Raw genomic sequence first — 15,848 nt, forward strand, 5'->3', positions numbered from 1 at the left:
GAAAATGAGAGATTTCTTTTTAAACACATTATAGCCTACATGTTAGAAAATAATTGCTGAAAACATGTGGAAAGACTGTCAACTATGTAGTACTGAAATGTGGAGTTAGAGCGTAGAAGTGTTTTTTTTTTTACCATTTCTGTGTTCAGGATTTTTTGGGCGGGCCAGAAATGGTGGATCCATGACGTAGAGGGGTGACTAGCAGCCAACACCAGACGCAGCCCTCGGCTTCGGCATCAGCACCGGCTGTGCAGCTGAAAGGTCCCCAGCCAGAGGAAGAGCATTCACCGCGCAGCACTTCACCAAAAAGCATGGTGTGAGAGGCTTTTGTTCCAAGGGTGATTGCCACAATGAAGCCACCATTGATGTTTCAGCAGAGGAGTGAGTATGGTTAAGCGCACCGAACTCCATTGAAAAAAAACCCGACAATAACGTAGTGATGATTGGTGGTGGTTATCTTGTTAACTAGTCATTTAAGTTACATTTTTACTGAAGTAAGTCCACATTTACTTACAAAATATGTGCTGAATTAAACAGTGGCCCCTAATGTTACTTTATTTTTAAAATATCTTCCATGTTGCTTGCCTTACACCTACAGACAAGGCCTATTTTAAATTGTGTATTTTTACACAGGAGTTTGGTTTGAGCGTTGTTAACTCACAGGCTGTTCAGTTGGTCTGTGCTTTCAGTGGCTTCAGTGGATATGCCTCCAGCATTTCAGAGCAGAGAATACTGCTTATTTTTCCACGATTTTAAAACCTAATTTTATATACTTGGTGACTTTTTTAATCATTCAGATTTTGCTGGGTGGTTAATTACACATTTTTCTGTGGTGTGACTAACTCAGAACACATTTATCATTGCTTTATATGGACTTTAAAAGTATTATTGTTGTAAATTAAAATATCATATATAGAAAAATATTAATGTATTAATTGTTATCTAGTGAAATAAGTGATTTAGCAGGGGGGTTGAACACTTTTTCAAGGCACTGTATGCATGTCACATTCTTATTAGGGGCTGAGTCCCCCCTGAAGGTCTGATCCTAGAATCACACTGTGATGTCCAAGGCAAATTTCTCACTGGGACAGTTAAGTATCGTATCAACTTGTCTCTGGTTATTTGACTGTAGTGAGAAATATTGCAAAATGCATTTTAATATAAAGTGCAAAGAAATATTACACGTGTGACATGGAGTGTGCATGTTTAAATCTTTAAATCTTCCGAGTCCAAGTTTTTTCTAAAATCTTTTACTAGGGGTATTTTATTTTGTTTTATTTTAATTATCTGATTTTACTGCCTAACAGCAGTACTTCAATGTTTTAACCTTGTAAAGCACTGTAACTCTGTTATGAAAAGTGCTGTATAAATAAAGTTTATTATTATTCCTGTCAGCCAGACTTCCTCCGTGTCTGTTCGCACGGCTCTAAACAGGTATGACCGGTGACGTCAGCAAGGTGACACCCACCTCTCTTCCTCTACTCCGCTGTGGTGCAACGCGACTCCGGTCCATTTCCCGGTGGAGATTTCTCTGTAGGAAACTTTTACAGACTTTATAGTTGCATTTTTGTGACTTCGCTTCATTCATGAGACGACAATGAAGGTTTCTTTCTCGCTCGCGTGACGACGGGACTTTATCACGTTCTGCGCGTGAAGCCGGGAGGACTCAAACGTGAGGCTTTTACAATTATATGAAAGCTAATTGTGCATGTGTTTGTGAAGCCTAGTGGGAAGCAGACTGAGCTAAACCGAGGCTGGTGAATGCGCACAGTGATATAACACTGAAGCTCGTCTTTCACAGGCTGACGTTAGTTTCATATTGAATCGCTGCACCTCACTTGCTTAAAATAGAATCAGATAGAGGATAGTTCAACTGTTTTCCACTGGATGGTGAAGAGTTTCCCTTTGGAAAAATGTTACATGGTGTATGTAAGTCAAAAGTCGGAAAGGATTACACGGTGTTACACTGTATAACAAACAGCCAAATGTCGTGGATAATTATCGCGTTATGTTTTTAATTCAGAGGTTATGAGATTTTATTGTCACGTCATTGCAAATGGTTTGTTTCGAGGGGTTTTGTGGAGGGTTAGGGCGTCTTAATTGGCTTTAAAAAAAATCTTGGACATCCTGTGAAGGAGCAAAACGTTCACGGAGAGACTGAATGCTGAAGAGAAAGTTTCATTCATGGACAGACTGACTGAACTCACTGTCAGCGTGGCTCAAGGTCGACGTGTCCCGCCCTGTGGGAAGCTACTGTAAACACCCACCAGCTGTATGCTGCAATAAACCAGTCGACCAAAACATTCATATGCAGGAAAGAGATACGTAAACTAAATAAAAATCAGAAGTTTAAAGCATCAGGAAGGCACTAAACTGGTGAGATTAGACAAATCAAACTGCCCACAGCCTCATTCAATGTGAAGAAAACTTGTTGTTTTTCAGCATCCAGCTCTCAACTTTTGAGCAATTTTTTAACATCAATCTGAGCCAGCTGTTACGCTACATGCCAGTTTGAAATGAATTCAAAACTCCTTCCTTAAGTTTCTGTCTTTTAGTGACAATAAAGTGGGCTGTAAATCAGTGTTTCACAACCTGTTTTTGCTCGTGAACCCAGAGGACAAAACCAACATGTGATTGTGAACCCTTTGGTCTGTGAGTTGTGATCATTTCAATTTGGGAGTAGAGCTGCAACGATTAGTTGATTAATCGATTAGTTGCCAACTATTAAATTAATTGCAAACTAATTTGATAATCAATTAATCGTTTTGAGTCAATTTTGAAGAAAAAATGCCCAAATTCTCTAATTCCAGCTCCTTAAATGTGATCGATTATCACAGATCAGTTCATTTGTGAGCATTATAGAGGCTTAAAGAGGTAAAACTATTCAGTGTTTCACAAGAAAAATCAACTTATTAGATAAAAGTAGGGCTGCAACTAACGGTTATTTTCATTATCATAGATTAATTTGTCGATAGTTTTCTCAATAAGACGTTTGGTCTATAAAATGTCCAAAAAGTGGTGAAAAATATCTATTGCTGTTTCCCAAAGCCCAAGTCTGTGTCCTTAGATGTCTTCTTTTGTCCCAATCTGTTGTCCATAATCCAAAGATAGACTACAAGACTTAATAAACCAAAAAATATTTACATTTCAGAAGCTGGACTCAGAGAATTTGGACGTTTTCTTAAAAAAACTGACTTATTAATCAATCATCAAAATAGTTATATTTTCTGTCAATCAACTAATTGTTTAATTGACTAATCGTTGCAGCTGTTGATAAAAGTCTGGAAATATACCTAATTCTGAGAACCAGAATTTAGCTTTTTCTTGTTCTTTATTCTGTTAATCATCATTGCGGTCCCCTGTGGGTTCCTGATCTCCAGGCTGGGAACAAACTGCTGTAAAAGCATCTCTGCTTTTTTTTCTGTTTTAATTGACAGAGAATTCCCAACATCTACCGGACATCAAGGGGGATTGTGTCAGCCCTCTGTCCACGATGTCCTCCAGAGGTAAAAATGACTTGTGCCGAATATGTGGAGGCGCTCTCCAGGGAAACCAAAGACGGTGGCTGTTCGGAGGCCAAAATAAGAAGACTGGTCATCCTCAGACCCCGACAGAATCCCTGAGAGGAGGAAGCCTGTCCAGGTCCTCGCAGAGCAGCCCCTGGGGTGAGTCTGGAGCAAAAGAAAATCAAAAGTTTGTCTGAAGTATATCCCCAAATATCTTTCATAAACTTTTTTTTTTTTACACTCTTCACAGGCAGCACTTTTTCCCTGGGATCCTCTGTCTCTCTCTCAAAGTCCCAGCTATCCCTGAGCTCCCCCTCCAAAGGAATGGATCTGCTCTCTGTGTTGACCCACATACTGGGGCAGTCTGTATCACGGGGCAACGGGCAGGGGGAGTTTGTGTGTGGCAAATGCATGTGCGTCCTCGAGCGTGTGTTTAAGTTTGACTCAGTGATAGCCAGGGTGAGGGTGCTTTCGTCTGAGAGGCTTCAGAAGCTGACACAGGAGAGGGACAAGATCAGACAGTGGGTTCGCCAAAATTACCACCAGAGACACCCACAGGACTTCCAGAGCAGGGGCAGCACCAGCGAGGAGGATGGCGAGGCAGAGAAGGAGGGCTACAGGGAGATGCTCAAAGAGAATATGGCTCTTTCAGAGTACGAGTGCTGGTCCGAGAAGTGGGACACATGTCCGTATTTTATAAGAACGGGTAAAAGATGTAGAAAGGGTAAAGGATGTGAAGGCTGTGATTCCTTGCGAGTGTCAGACTCGGATTATGAGTCAGTTTGTGGCGTTCCCCGCCGCTTGCCTTTCCAACCTTTCTCTCCGTTAGCATTGTCGCGGGACAAATCCCAGAGCATGCCACTCCACTGGCAGAGGGTGCCCTCCATCTGCTCCAGTCCTGCTTCGCTGGCGGGGTCCAGCCTCTCCTTACGGCCATCTTCCCGCACAGAGTCCGTTCAGTCTCTGGACTCTCTTGATGCCAATGACCCCTTTGATTCACCAGGTGATCAGGCAGTCAACTTTGTGCTCAAGGAGCTGAGATGCATTGAAGGAAAGCCGGTCAGTTCGCCATCAGGGAGCAGGATCCCAGTTCTGGGCAGGAAGGACGGAAGGTATTCAGGAGAAACTGGAGAGACGGCGTTACCAGATGTTAACCGGGTGCTGAACTTTGGTAATGGGGAGAACGGAGGGGATGAAACTGATGAAGAGGACGGGGACGTTCTAACAGAGCTGAGGGACGAGTTCATGCCTCTTCATCGAGAGGTGAGTGTTTTTATTTGTGTCTGAGCATGCCAAAGATAATTGAAATGTACTTTGTGTGTATAGGATAGAGGAACTCTGACCAAATGCTGTGTGAGCTAGTTACTGTAAATATTGACACAGTGCACTGCAATAGGTAATCCGGGAGCAACTGGGGCCAGTCCAGTAGTCCAACAAGATTAGAATTACACATTTCACTAATATTTTTACCAAGAAATACCACGACCCACATTCAGTATTCAATCATTTGTCATTTCAGAGCACTACAGGCAGGGTTCACAACGCTGTTAAGCACCTGCAAGGTCAGCTGGACCAAGCTGTGGCCCGCGTCAGGACCCTGGAGGCTGAGCTGAAACATGGGAAGAGCAAACCAACTGAAGTCAACGGATCAGAGGAGTGGACCCCTGTAAGCATTCAGTTTTTTTCTCTCACACACCCCATTATATGTTTAAAAAAAAAAAAAGTCTCCGGACACCTGAATGTGACATGTCCATCGGAGGAAAGCACAACTTAAAATGAAAATGATTATTTTCAGTTATCAATTTCTTAAAACCCAAGGTGATGTCTTTAAATGTCTTGCTTTGACTGATCAACAGTCCAAAATCCAAAAATATTTAGTTTATCATCAAGTATGACACACAAAAGCTTAAAATCCTCACATATGAGAAGCTACAACCAGCATATATTTTTCCTTTTTTAAAAAAAAAAAGACTAAAACGAATATTTGATTATCAAAATAGTGTTGACGTTGTAAATACTCCAGCATTAAGTGAGACGGTGTGCAGGAGTTTTTCTCATTTTCATTCAAGACTATTATATGTTAAAAAGATTGTGGTCAGCGGAGAAATTAATATATAAAGATGATAATAATGTAAACACTCAACATTCATCAACGTATGAAATGATAAATAATTAATTTATAAATTAAATAATAAAGTTTAAAAAGAAAATACAAAAATCCTAAATTATAAACTCAATTATAATCTAAAAATAAATATAATTAGAGACAATTGTTACATTTTGTTCAGTCAAGAAAAACAGATGTGTAACTCAGTACAACATCTGTCACATGTCTAAACCGCTCCATACACTGACCTGTGAACGTTGTGTTGACTGAGCACAAATATAGCATTGTGAAAGGAATAGAGGGTGGGTGTACTGTGTTTTGTGGTTATGGAAGGGTGTGTCTGCGTTTCCTCATTTACAGGTGCAGATAACGACAAACACGCACGCGCGCACATACACGCACACACGCACACACACACACACACACACACACACACACAGCCTCTCTGGAATCTTCCCCAACCAGTGGAGTTTGCCCTGGGCTCAGTAGTCTTATGATAGAGGATATCATTAACAGACCTCTCAGCTGCTTTGTAGAGCCTGCAGTCCACATGACCTGATCTTTGTCAGAATCAAAGACGCTGTATTCTCATGACGAATATAGTTTAATATTAGTAAGAATCGATGTGAAATGTGTGGAAGGAGCAGGAGGTTTAAACACATGGAGTAACTGGAGACAAAATCGCGAAGAGGATAGTATGGCTGCAACAAACAATGATTTTCTTTCTCACTCAAACTTTTAGAAGATATAATCTCTGATGAGCATCGCGAAAATAAACATCCATAAACCTGCTTAGAAATCAAAAGACTTCTGCAACTCCAGAAGTTTCCTGATAATTATAACGTTTTTAAGTTTTCTTCAGTATCAAAGTAATATGGTGCTAATTGTCTGTACATACAGGGGTACACTGCAAACAGGAACTGCTAATAGCTAATTCAGCATGACTCTTAATGTGACCAAATTGACTGATTTTCCTGATCAACAGTCCAATATCCAAAGATTTGCTTTACACTTCTATAAAATAAGAAAAGCAGTAAATGCACAAATTTATGTTTGGTATTTTTGCTTGACAAGTGACTTAAAATGGTTTTATTTATTATCAAAATAATTAGATTTTTTTGTAATCAACTAATTTATTAACTGACTGATTGTTTCAGCACTAAAGGAATCCATGTAGTTAATTCCACATAAAAACAAACTGTCAGGAATAGAGTTGGGTATTAAACCTCAATGCTTTTTGAGTACTACCTAGATGTAAATCATGAAATATATCCAAATTTAGACTATATTATATTCAGGCAAAGTTTTTTTATTTCAAAACCAATGCATTGAACAGTTTGGCATGCTTTTGTTAAATGAAACAAAGGGGTTAAAATATGTTTATATCCCCCCAAACTAAGGTATCAAAGAAAGTATTGTTTTGTCAGAAGTGAAACTCTGATCATAAACACCACAGTTTGACCTCCTGCTCTGACTTGTAAAAGAAACTAATGTCACTTGTCTTCCTCTCCCCTGTAGCTTGCCCAAGAGGAGGGTGGCATTTCCCTGCTGCAGAGCCTCGGTCACTCCCTGCACAGCCGGGAGCGTCTGATCCAGGTGGGTGAGGTGATGAGTGCAGACAGGACTCGGTCATGCACGCAGCACTGGGATCTTCTCCTACTGCTCAGGCTCGGGCTCGAAGCTCACTGGAATGTTGTTTGTCTTTGAAGTCGCTGTACGCCCTTAAAGCGACAGCGCCAAAAATACTTTCCCTTTGTCTGTTAACCACATACACGATTGTACCAGTGACACTGACGTATGTTTTCTGATGCTTTGATCATGACTGCCCTTGATTTCAGTTGCTTGTTATGGGATTTTACTGGATTGTTGCACTCATTTTAAGTCACTCTTGATGTACATGAAATTGACAAAGCAAATAGGACTGACCAAAGGATAAGATCATCAATAAGTGATGATATATAAAAAGTCTTTATTGCACTTTTACCTGTGTTGAAATATGTTATTTAATAATTAATAACCTCTTTACAGACACATGAATGCATCTTATCATTCAAGGTGTTTTAGCATACTAAAATTCAATGTATTTACTTTAAAAATAAGCTGTTTATATGACGTGAACATTAAGTTAGAAAGCAAATGTAAGCCTAAACCTTATTAGGAAGGCCCTATTGTCAGAACAAATGTACAAATAACATTTTCAGTGTGCCCTTATTCTCGCCTCGTGCAATCAGTCTTGTGGTTTTAAACGGATTTGAGCAGGTTTTAACAGATTTGAGTTTCAGGGTGAGTAGATAAGTAATACATGTGACTGCCTGTTGGAGCTGTAGATAAATGATGAGATGACACAGCCTGATGTTTGCTGTGGTTCTAATTTGCATTCATATCAACGTGGCTCTGGGCTCCATATGAACACTTGGCCTGGTTTATTATGACACATCATGGCTTTATACGCTTCAGTTAAAAAGTCACGTGCGTTCTCCGTTTTTCACTAAGCAGACTGATATTTTCTCTCTTCCAGGAGTGCGTGGGTCTGATCAGAAGACTATGCGTAGAGGAGGGAGCAGGGTCTGAGCTGGCCGACAAGCTGACTGAGAATCTGGGCGAGAATCTGAAAGAAATTCTCTCTGATAACAAGGTTAGAGCTGACATGTCCCTTTTGATCCTCCTCATTGACATTAAATACTTGTCTCCTTTGTAATGACACATATTGCCCACACACTGAAGTTTTTATGTGTTATGATATTAAACTTAAATATCTTTTGGTGCTTTGACTGTTGATTAGACAAAACAAGGCATTTGAAGTCATCACCATGGGCTTTAAGAATTTATAACAGGCTTTTTTTATTATACAAAACAAATTGATTGATAGATAAAATAATCGGCAGATTAATCGATAATGATTTGTTGCAGCACTACACTGTAGCACAACAATGGTTGGCAGATAAACAGACTTTTGCTGATAGTCATCTACATACCAGTGCAGGTCTTGTGATGGGTAAGTTTTACCTCAGGCCTGCAGGAAGTAAAACCAGTCCAGCGGTAGTCTGTCAGTGATTTTCTGTGGCTCTGTGTAAAAGAAAAAAAAAAAAAAAAAATTGAAGAAGAGCTGAAATTACACTCTGTTTCAAGAAGTTAACTCTGTTGTTTCTGGCATGAAATTACATTCAAGATTACAGTTTTTGTGATTCATGTATTCATCGACTTGTAGCTTTGACATGTGGACTACAAGGATAATATAACTAACAGACAATAACTAAATAAGACAGATATTAATAATCATGTTCATGGATTCTCACTGTCCACCAATTATGTGTTTTACTGTCTGGATGACTGAGTCAAATCACAAATATTGTTTACGTAATTATATGAAGTGGCTGCTGTCACACTGCAGTTTATCTTTGGGACTATTAAAGTACTCAGTCTATCTATCTGAAGAAAAGAAAAGAAATCTGGAGAAAAACAAATTACTGATTTCCCCTTGTGGTCTGGATAGAGCAGCTGGCTCCGTTTTGCTTGTTAAAGTATGATTTGTTAAAGTACAATTCACTAGCTTAGAAATGAAATGTGCTTCTGACATACTGAGCACCAAAAACTTGACATCCTGTCTTGTAAAACTGTTTATGTTCTTAGCTGTAAGTTTATTCAAATTTGACTGAATGTTTTAATGGTCAATTTTCAGTTTTCGGTCTTGTATCGGTACAGTTTTGACTATCTTTATGTTTTCCTGCTTATTATATTGGCACTCTAGTAATTTTAGACAAATCTTTGCACAGAGCCACATCCGTAGATTTAATTTTTTTTTGTGATCTTTAGACTGCTTTGGAGAGTTTGATGTCTGAAATAACTGCCAAAGAAAAGGACACAGAGAATGAGATCGAGGCACTGAGGAAGGCTGGAAGAGACAGAGAGCGAGACCTCGACACACTTAACACTGTGCTGCAGTGCAACCGGGATATTATCAATGTAAGAGCACACACACACACACACACACACACACACATTAGAAAGTGGAGTGGAATTTCACGCGTTGTATTTCAAAAACATACACACACACGCTTAATACATTCAAGCACTCTGTACATGTCTACTTTGTCCCATGCACAGTTCATTCTACCAGAGGTTTTATCTAGGTTGATATGCATTTTTGTCCTTACTCCAGGATCTGCAAGTGACTCTGCGGGAGAAAGAGCGACTGCTGGAGGAGGTGCAGAATGAGAGGGAGGTGTGGAGACAGCGTGACCGGGCCCTCGCTGCTGTCCTGCAGGAGAAGGAGACTCTGATCCGCTGCCTTAAAGAGAAGCTGGAGAGCTGTCAGAAAGATGTACAGGTATATAAATGTATTCAAACATACACTCACCTGCAAAAACTATGGCAAAATTACCTGGAAGGAAGAGGAGTAAAAACCTGGAAATCCATTGTACAACTTGGATAGCTAGCTATTACGTTTTTCATAAGGTGGTTAACTGTTTCAGACATATTTTCATGGCTATTACTGATAGTCTTGAAAATCGATATAAATATATATTTTGTCATATCAGTATTATTTTTGACTGAGGGTGTGAAATAGTGTGAATTTGAGCAGCATTTTTAACATGACAGAACTATAGACCCGTCAAACATAAAAACTGTGTGTCTGTAAATTGTCTCTAATAGCTGCCCTATTTTTGCGAGGTTATATCATTTCTGATAAATGATCATAAATGCGAGAGATAGTAGTAAACCTTTGTGCTGAATTTATAAACTTAAGCTGCGTCTCTAATACAGATTCAACTTTTAATAGTACATTAGAGCTGTAGCAAGTTCACATTGTGATCACAACGTACAAAATGATCATCCTTAATTGGCTAAAACAAAGTAAAACATCGACCATCTAATAAAACAGATAGTTTTGAGAATGACTTAAAATGGACATATCATGCTTTTTGTGATTTTCTGTCATTTTTATACTGTCATGATTCTGGATATCTATGTTAAACATGGTCAAAGTTCCAAAACATAAGGTGAATGTATTGAAAAAGGTTCCTGCAAGTAAAATCCAGGGTTTCAACCTGCTCTGAACCTCTTCTTCCTCCTCGTGATGACATCAGATTGGTTCGAGCATGCCCACAAACTACTGTCCGTTCTGTAGCCTTTGTTGCTAAGGTTGTTCCACAGGTTCTTCACGCTGTCACTCACGTATTTCGGATGGGATTAGGGCTCGAACATGTACGGATGTATTTGAGAAGTTTCAATTTTGAGTAAGGAATGAGGAAAAAGAAGTGAAATCCTACTACTGCTGTTTGTTTACATACCTTAAAGAGACAGGAGTTAAAACACAGAGGCTGAACTGAGGGGCTGCATAAAGGGCCAATATAAGATAAATAAGGAGTTACTTAAAACTGCATGCAAAGATATTTCAGTAGAGCACCAGGATATAAATATACTTGAAAATGCACATGATACATCTCCTTTAAGGGCAAGGTCCAAACGATATCTTGCATCACGTTGTCTTAAAATTGTCTATCAGCAATATAATGAAAACATCAGTCAGCCCACATGAAAGCCAGTCAAAGTTTACTTGCTGTAAAAATTGCAGAGCAAAGTATTACTGTAGATGCCTGATACTCTTCACTGTGCTGTAGTCCTGTTTGGTATTTCAGAGGGAGGGCAGCAGCGATTTGTGGTTGAAACATTGTCACACCGTGTCCTAACTGAATGTGACATGACCGAGCGTCAGTGACAAAATCAGTTTGATTGCTTTGCTTTCTATTGGAATGTTCTAACCGGCTGCGAGTGACGCAGCACAATGTGGCACCCTGTTTCTATTTACTTCCTGTCGCTCACGTTGAAAGTACGTCACGGACGAGGAACGGCTGATTTATTTAGTTGAAAGGAGGAGTTATCTCTGTTATCCCTCCTCTGGCTGGAGGGAGATCGCCGGGGAGCTGGAAGTTTCTGGTTAAGTCGCTGTTGGCTATATTGTATGTCATTTCCAGTAATGAAACATCTAAATATCACAATATAAAAAGTGTTTTTTTCTGTTTTAAAAAGTACAAATGTAGGATAGCAAGTTCTCTGCTTACATTTCCAGTCTGATCTTGAGTGAACAGCTGATAGGTACATGGTTTGTTTACATGACGTAACAGAAGAACATATTTAATGGATTCAGTGTGGACAGAGAATGTCCGATGTTACGCAATGCAATGTGATAGTCACAACGCTCGCTTGCTTCTAGGACGCTGCGTCAGACTATATAAAATAAATAACTGGGAACAGAAAAGCAGCATGCAGGCAGTTTTTTTCCTGGGGGGGAAAAAAAACACCGGAAAAATTTCTGTTTGCAACTTTATATTGTTTTTGTTGTGAAGTCAGAGACTATCTGTCATCTGTCACAGCTTCAAGAATTCATAGTACAAATGTTGTCATGCTAGTTTGGTTTGATTGATCTTCACTAATTATAAAAGTAGCTGGATGTTTTTCAGATGATTCATCAAGTACTATTGCCGTCTCTCCTCCACATGCCACACACAGACTGGCCCCGACAGCAGCATATTAAAGTTAAAATAAGCTTTTATTATAATAATGATACAATTTCTCCTGCAATTACTGTTGGCTGACAATAAAAGGAGAAAAAACAAGCAGGAAAAAATCCGCCCCGAAGCACTTAACAGAGTGGAAAAGCATTTTCCTGGTAAAGCACATTTGTAGGCCTTTTTGATTTGCTGTATTTTCTTTTCATTCTTTTTTTTTTTAATTCCAAACTGCAGATTTTGATGTCAGACTCAGTGAGTCAAGGTTTTAGGACTTTTCATGGACTCAAAGATTCACATGTTCTACAATTGTCTATCAGCAATTAAATGAAAACATCAGTCAGCCCAAATGAAAACAAGTCAAAGTTTCCTGGCTATAAGAATTGCAGAGCAGAGTGTTACTTTAGATGTCTGATACTCTTCACTGTGCTGTAGTCCTATTTGGTGTTTTATCCACAGACTCATAGAGAAATATTTCAGCTTAGAAAAAGAGCTTTCTAATATGCTGCAGTATGACTTGGATACAAAGTGGAACAAGTGTTCATTTAACCTCTTGCACCTTAAAACAAAATTTCATTCTCTCTGTTATTGAATGAGGAGCCTGTTCTGCAGCGTTCAGCCCTCCCGGCTTCTTCTGGGAGATGAGGTTTGCCAGTAAATATTGACTTCAGTGACCATGGGGAAAGCTTTACTCACGACTTGTCGTTTTTCTTCCAGACTCTCTCCAACTCTGTGATTGGCCAAGGACTGACGGGGGGCGGAGTTGAGGCGGCTCTTGCCTCTCAGCTGAAGGAGAAGGAAAGCCAGCTGGCAGCCTTGTTGAAGGACAGAGAGGGAAACAGCACCACCATGTGTCAAGAGGTCACCAAACTCACCGCAGCCCTGCAGGAGTACCAGACTGTGGTTCAGGTGAGGTATCAAAATGAAAAAGGACACATTTTATTACACATTGCAGAAAAAAAACAAAGTAGTTGCTTGAATATTCTGAGTTTAGTATGATTTTTTATTTTAAATACACTTGTCTGATGCAAATCAAGAGATTTTAGGGGATGCAGTCATATCTACACTTGATTCTCAGACAGTATTGAATGTTTGAGAAGAAAAACAATGTTCAGTTATGTTTCTATTCTTATTTTTGTGACCATCCAACAAACGGTACCTACTGTACAACACATCTATTGAAGTGGGGGAACTGCACTTCAGCCAGCATTGATTTTAGCATAACAGTCAGAAACATGTATTTGCTAGTAGAGCTACAACGATTAGTCAATTAATTGATTTTATTTTGATAATTGATTGAATAATTTTGAGTAATTTTTTAAAGAAAAAAATAATAATTCTCTGATTCCAGCTTCTTAAATGTGAATATTTTCTGGTTTCTTAGTCTTCTACAATAGTAAACTAAATATCTTTGTGGACTTTTGGTCGTGACAAAACAAGACATTTGAGGAACGTCATCTTGCGCTATTAGAAATAGTGATTGACATTTTTCACCATTTTCTGACATTTTTTAGACCAAACAATGAGTTGATTTATCAAGAAAATAATCAACAGATTAATTGATTATGAAAATAATCATTAGTTACAGTCCTGGAGCCCTGAAGTGAGATTAAAAATCATCAGACCTGCTTACACCATTAAAAGCTCATGTAAGGGACATTTTAGCATGCAGCTTCTGCCTTTCTAACCATTTCTTTTGCCGTCACCAGAATCAACAGGAGAGTCACAGCCAGACGGTTTCCTCTCTGACGGATCAACTCAGAGACACTCGACAGGAGCTTCGGGAGAAAGAGAAGCAGAAGAAGGAGGCTGATCGAGCCCAGCAGAACGACCAAGAGGACAGAGAGAGAGGGGAGAGGAAACTGAGGGAGAGCCTGGAGAAGAGAGACAAACTCATAGAGGTAGTACACAGAGCCAGGTTAACTTTAAGGAAACAAATAAACACTTCATGTCACAGAAAAAGGCTATTTTGTCGTTATCCAGTGAATACCGTGAACAGGAATTAAAGTTCTCAGGCACCGTGCCTGATTTCAGGCATAGAGCAGGTCTAAATTCATATAATACTTAATTCAATATGTTGTCCACATTTCCTCCTTGACAACTTTTCAGGCTCACAAATCTTTTCTTGCTTTAATCCCTCCATGAATCTCCAAATTTGGTGATTTTTACATTTTCATTAAAACTGAATTATGTTTTTTTATGGTTTGAGATGGTTCTGTTACTTTTTAAACGGCTATAATGCATAATATGATTATGTGTAATGCGAGAGGTGTCACTCATAGTGATTAAACTGCAGAGAATTATCAGCAGACTTTGCAGCTCCCCTCAACTAAATATATCTCAGGCCTAAACTTGCACGTCTGAAACTGTTAGTGGAAACTGTGCCCTCTAGTGGCTGGTCTAAGACTACAAGTGGACCATGGCTCTTATGACGCTGCAGAGCTCCATGTAACAATATGTAAAAATTTTAACAGTATCTCTCAATATTTGAATAAATGGCAACAGATATTTGAATTTTCTCGTTCTTTACTACACAATACGAGTCAGTGACACCGACTCAAGTTGTTATGAGTATTTTTGATTGAGAGTTATGCTGCTGTCTTAAACCACACATAGATTAGTAAAATATCTCTTTGAGATTATATGATACTCTGAACTTCATTGATGCTTGTGGTGGTGACCTAGATCTTCATTTGTTCAACAGCAAATCCTCTTGGATGCCGAGGAGCGGGACCATCTGTTCAGAGAGCTGCAGCAGAACCTACAGAAGAAACGTGAACCTGTGACCGCCATCAAACGCACACTGTGATAGATGAGAGCTGGGTGATAAAATGACAGGATGCAAACTTACTGCACAGAGATAGAGGAATACTTTGCACTTTCTGCACCACCTTTTTGCCTCTTTGACATATTTATCGTGGTGTATATTTATATTTATCTCCACATATTTGAGGTTTGCATTTACAGACCTTATTTGTCCTGGCACAGGGCTGAAGGAAAGTTTAATTTTCCACAATTACTACTAAACTCTCTGGAGTGAATAGGTCATTTCAAACATAGAGAGTCAGATGCAGTCTGATTGTTTTCATTTTGGAGAGATATCAGGTAGAGAGATATCTTTTCTTCTTAAAGCTGGATGTTCAATACTTGACTTAAAAATCACCACATTTATTTAACTGTATTTAGTTGATTTTTGAATGTAATGGGTTTAATGTTTAGGCAGTGATTAGATTTCATTTCAGTGGGATGGTTGCGGATACAAACATTTCTGAATGATGTGATTGTCAGTGATTCTGAGTGACATTTATTATGTCCTTCAGGACAGGAGCGGGTACAATATTGCTTTAAATTAGTATTAGCATTTCTCTATTCTGAGAAGCTTTTGGCAGGTGTCTTATTGTGTTTGTCTTTTTACTTTCTTTGCTGCACATTTTTGTTTACAGTGCTAGTTTGGCACTCATGGAGGGGAATATCTAGGACCAAAACAGCATTTTTAACTGCATGTTTTTTCTGCTTTTATAAATATATATTTTTCTGAATGATCTTCCTTGTTTACATGTCTTGTGCTGTCAGTCTGTGAGTTATTGCTGGAGACATATTTTCTTTCTTTTAGCTCAAGAGAATTAAACACTCTGATTCAAATTACTAATGTCTACAGACTCACTTATTTCATTAACCATCATGCATGTTTGTTGAGATGAAACATGACCTGAAACTACGGCAGTA

General features: G+C 39.1%; 1 protein-coding gene across 4 annotated transcripts; it reads left to right on the forward strand.

The window, feature by feature from the left end:
* The first annotated feature begins 230 nt into the window (after window positions 1–230).
* si:ch73-95l15.5 lies at window positions 231–15,767 on the forward strand. 4 transcript variants are annotated; one of them, XM_042423231.1, is made up of 11 exons: window positions 231–381; window positions 3,438–3,665; window positions 3,757–4,769; window positions 5,026–5,172; window positions 7,132–7,209; window positions 8,132–8,248; window positions 9,427–9,576; window positions 9,773–9,940; window positions 12,840–13,031; window positions 13,832–14,023; window positions 14,827–15,767. In XM_042423231.1, the coding sequence occupies exons 1-11, from the start codon at window positions 351–353 to the stop codon at window positions 14,929–14,931; spliced, it is 2,421 nt and encodes an 806-aa protein (XP_042279165.1). In that variant the 5' UTR covers window positions 231–350; the 3' UTR covers window positions 14,932–15,767. The 4 variants fall into 4 exon arrangements, with proteins under 4 accessions (XP_042279165.1, XP_042279166.1, XP_042279167.1 ...); XM_042423232.1 differs by lacking the exon at window positions 231–381 and adding an exon at window positions 1,448–1,672; XM_042423233.1 differs by lacking the exon at window positions 231–381 and adding an exon at window positions 1,448–1,533.
* Window positions 15,768–15,848: the final 81 nt, after the last annotated feature.

This window comes from Thunnus maccoyii, chromosome 10 (genome assembly GCF_910596095.1).
Source record: "Thunnus maccoyii chromosome 10, fThuMac1.1, whole genome shotgun sequence".
NCBI lineage: Eukaryota > Metazoa > Chordata > Actinopteri > Scombriformes > Scombridae > Thunnus > Thunnus maccoyii.

Coding starts and splice junctions, on each gene's coding strand:
- si:ch73-95l15.5 (XM_042423231.1), top strand. CDS start 351: ATGAAGCCACCATTGATGTTTCAGCAGAGGA. Junction 9,941..12,839: donor GCTGTCAGAAAGATGTACAG/GTATATAAATGT, acceptor TTTTTCTTCCAG/ACTCTCTCCAACTCTGTGAT. Junction 13,032..13,831: donor AGTACCAGACTGTGGTTCAG/GTGAGGTATCAA, acceptor TGCCGTCACCAG/AATCAACAGGAGAGTCACAG.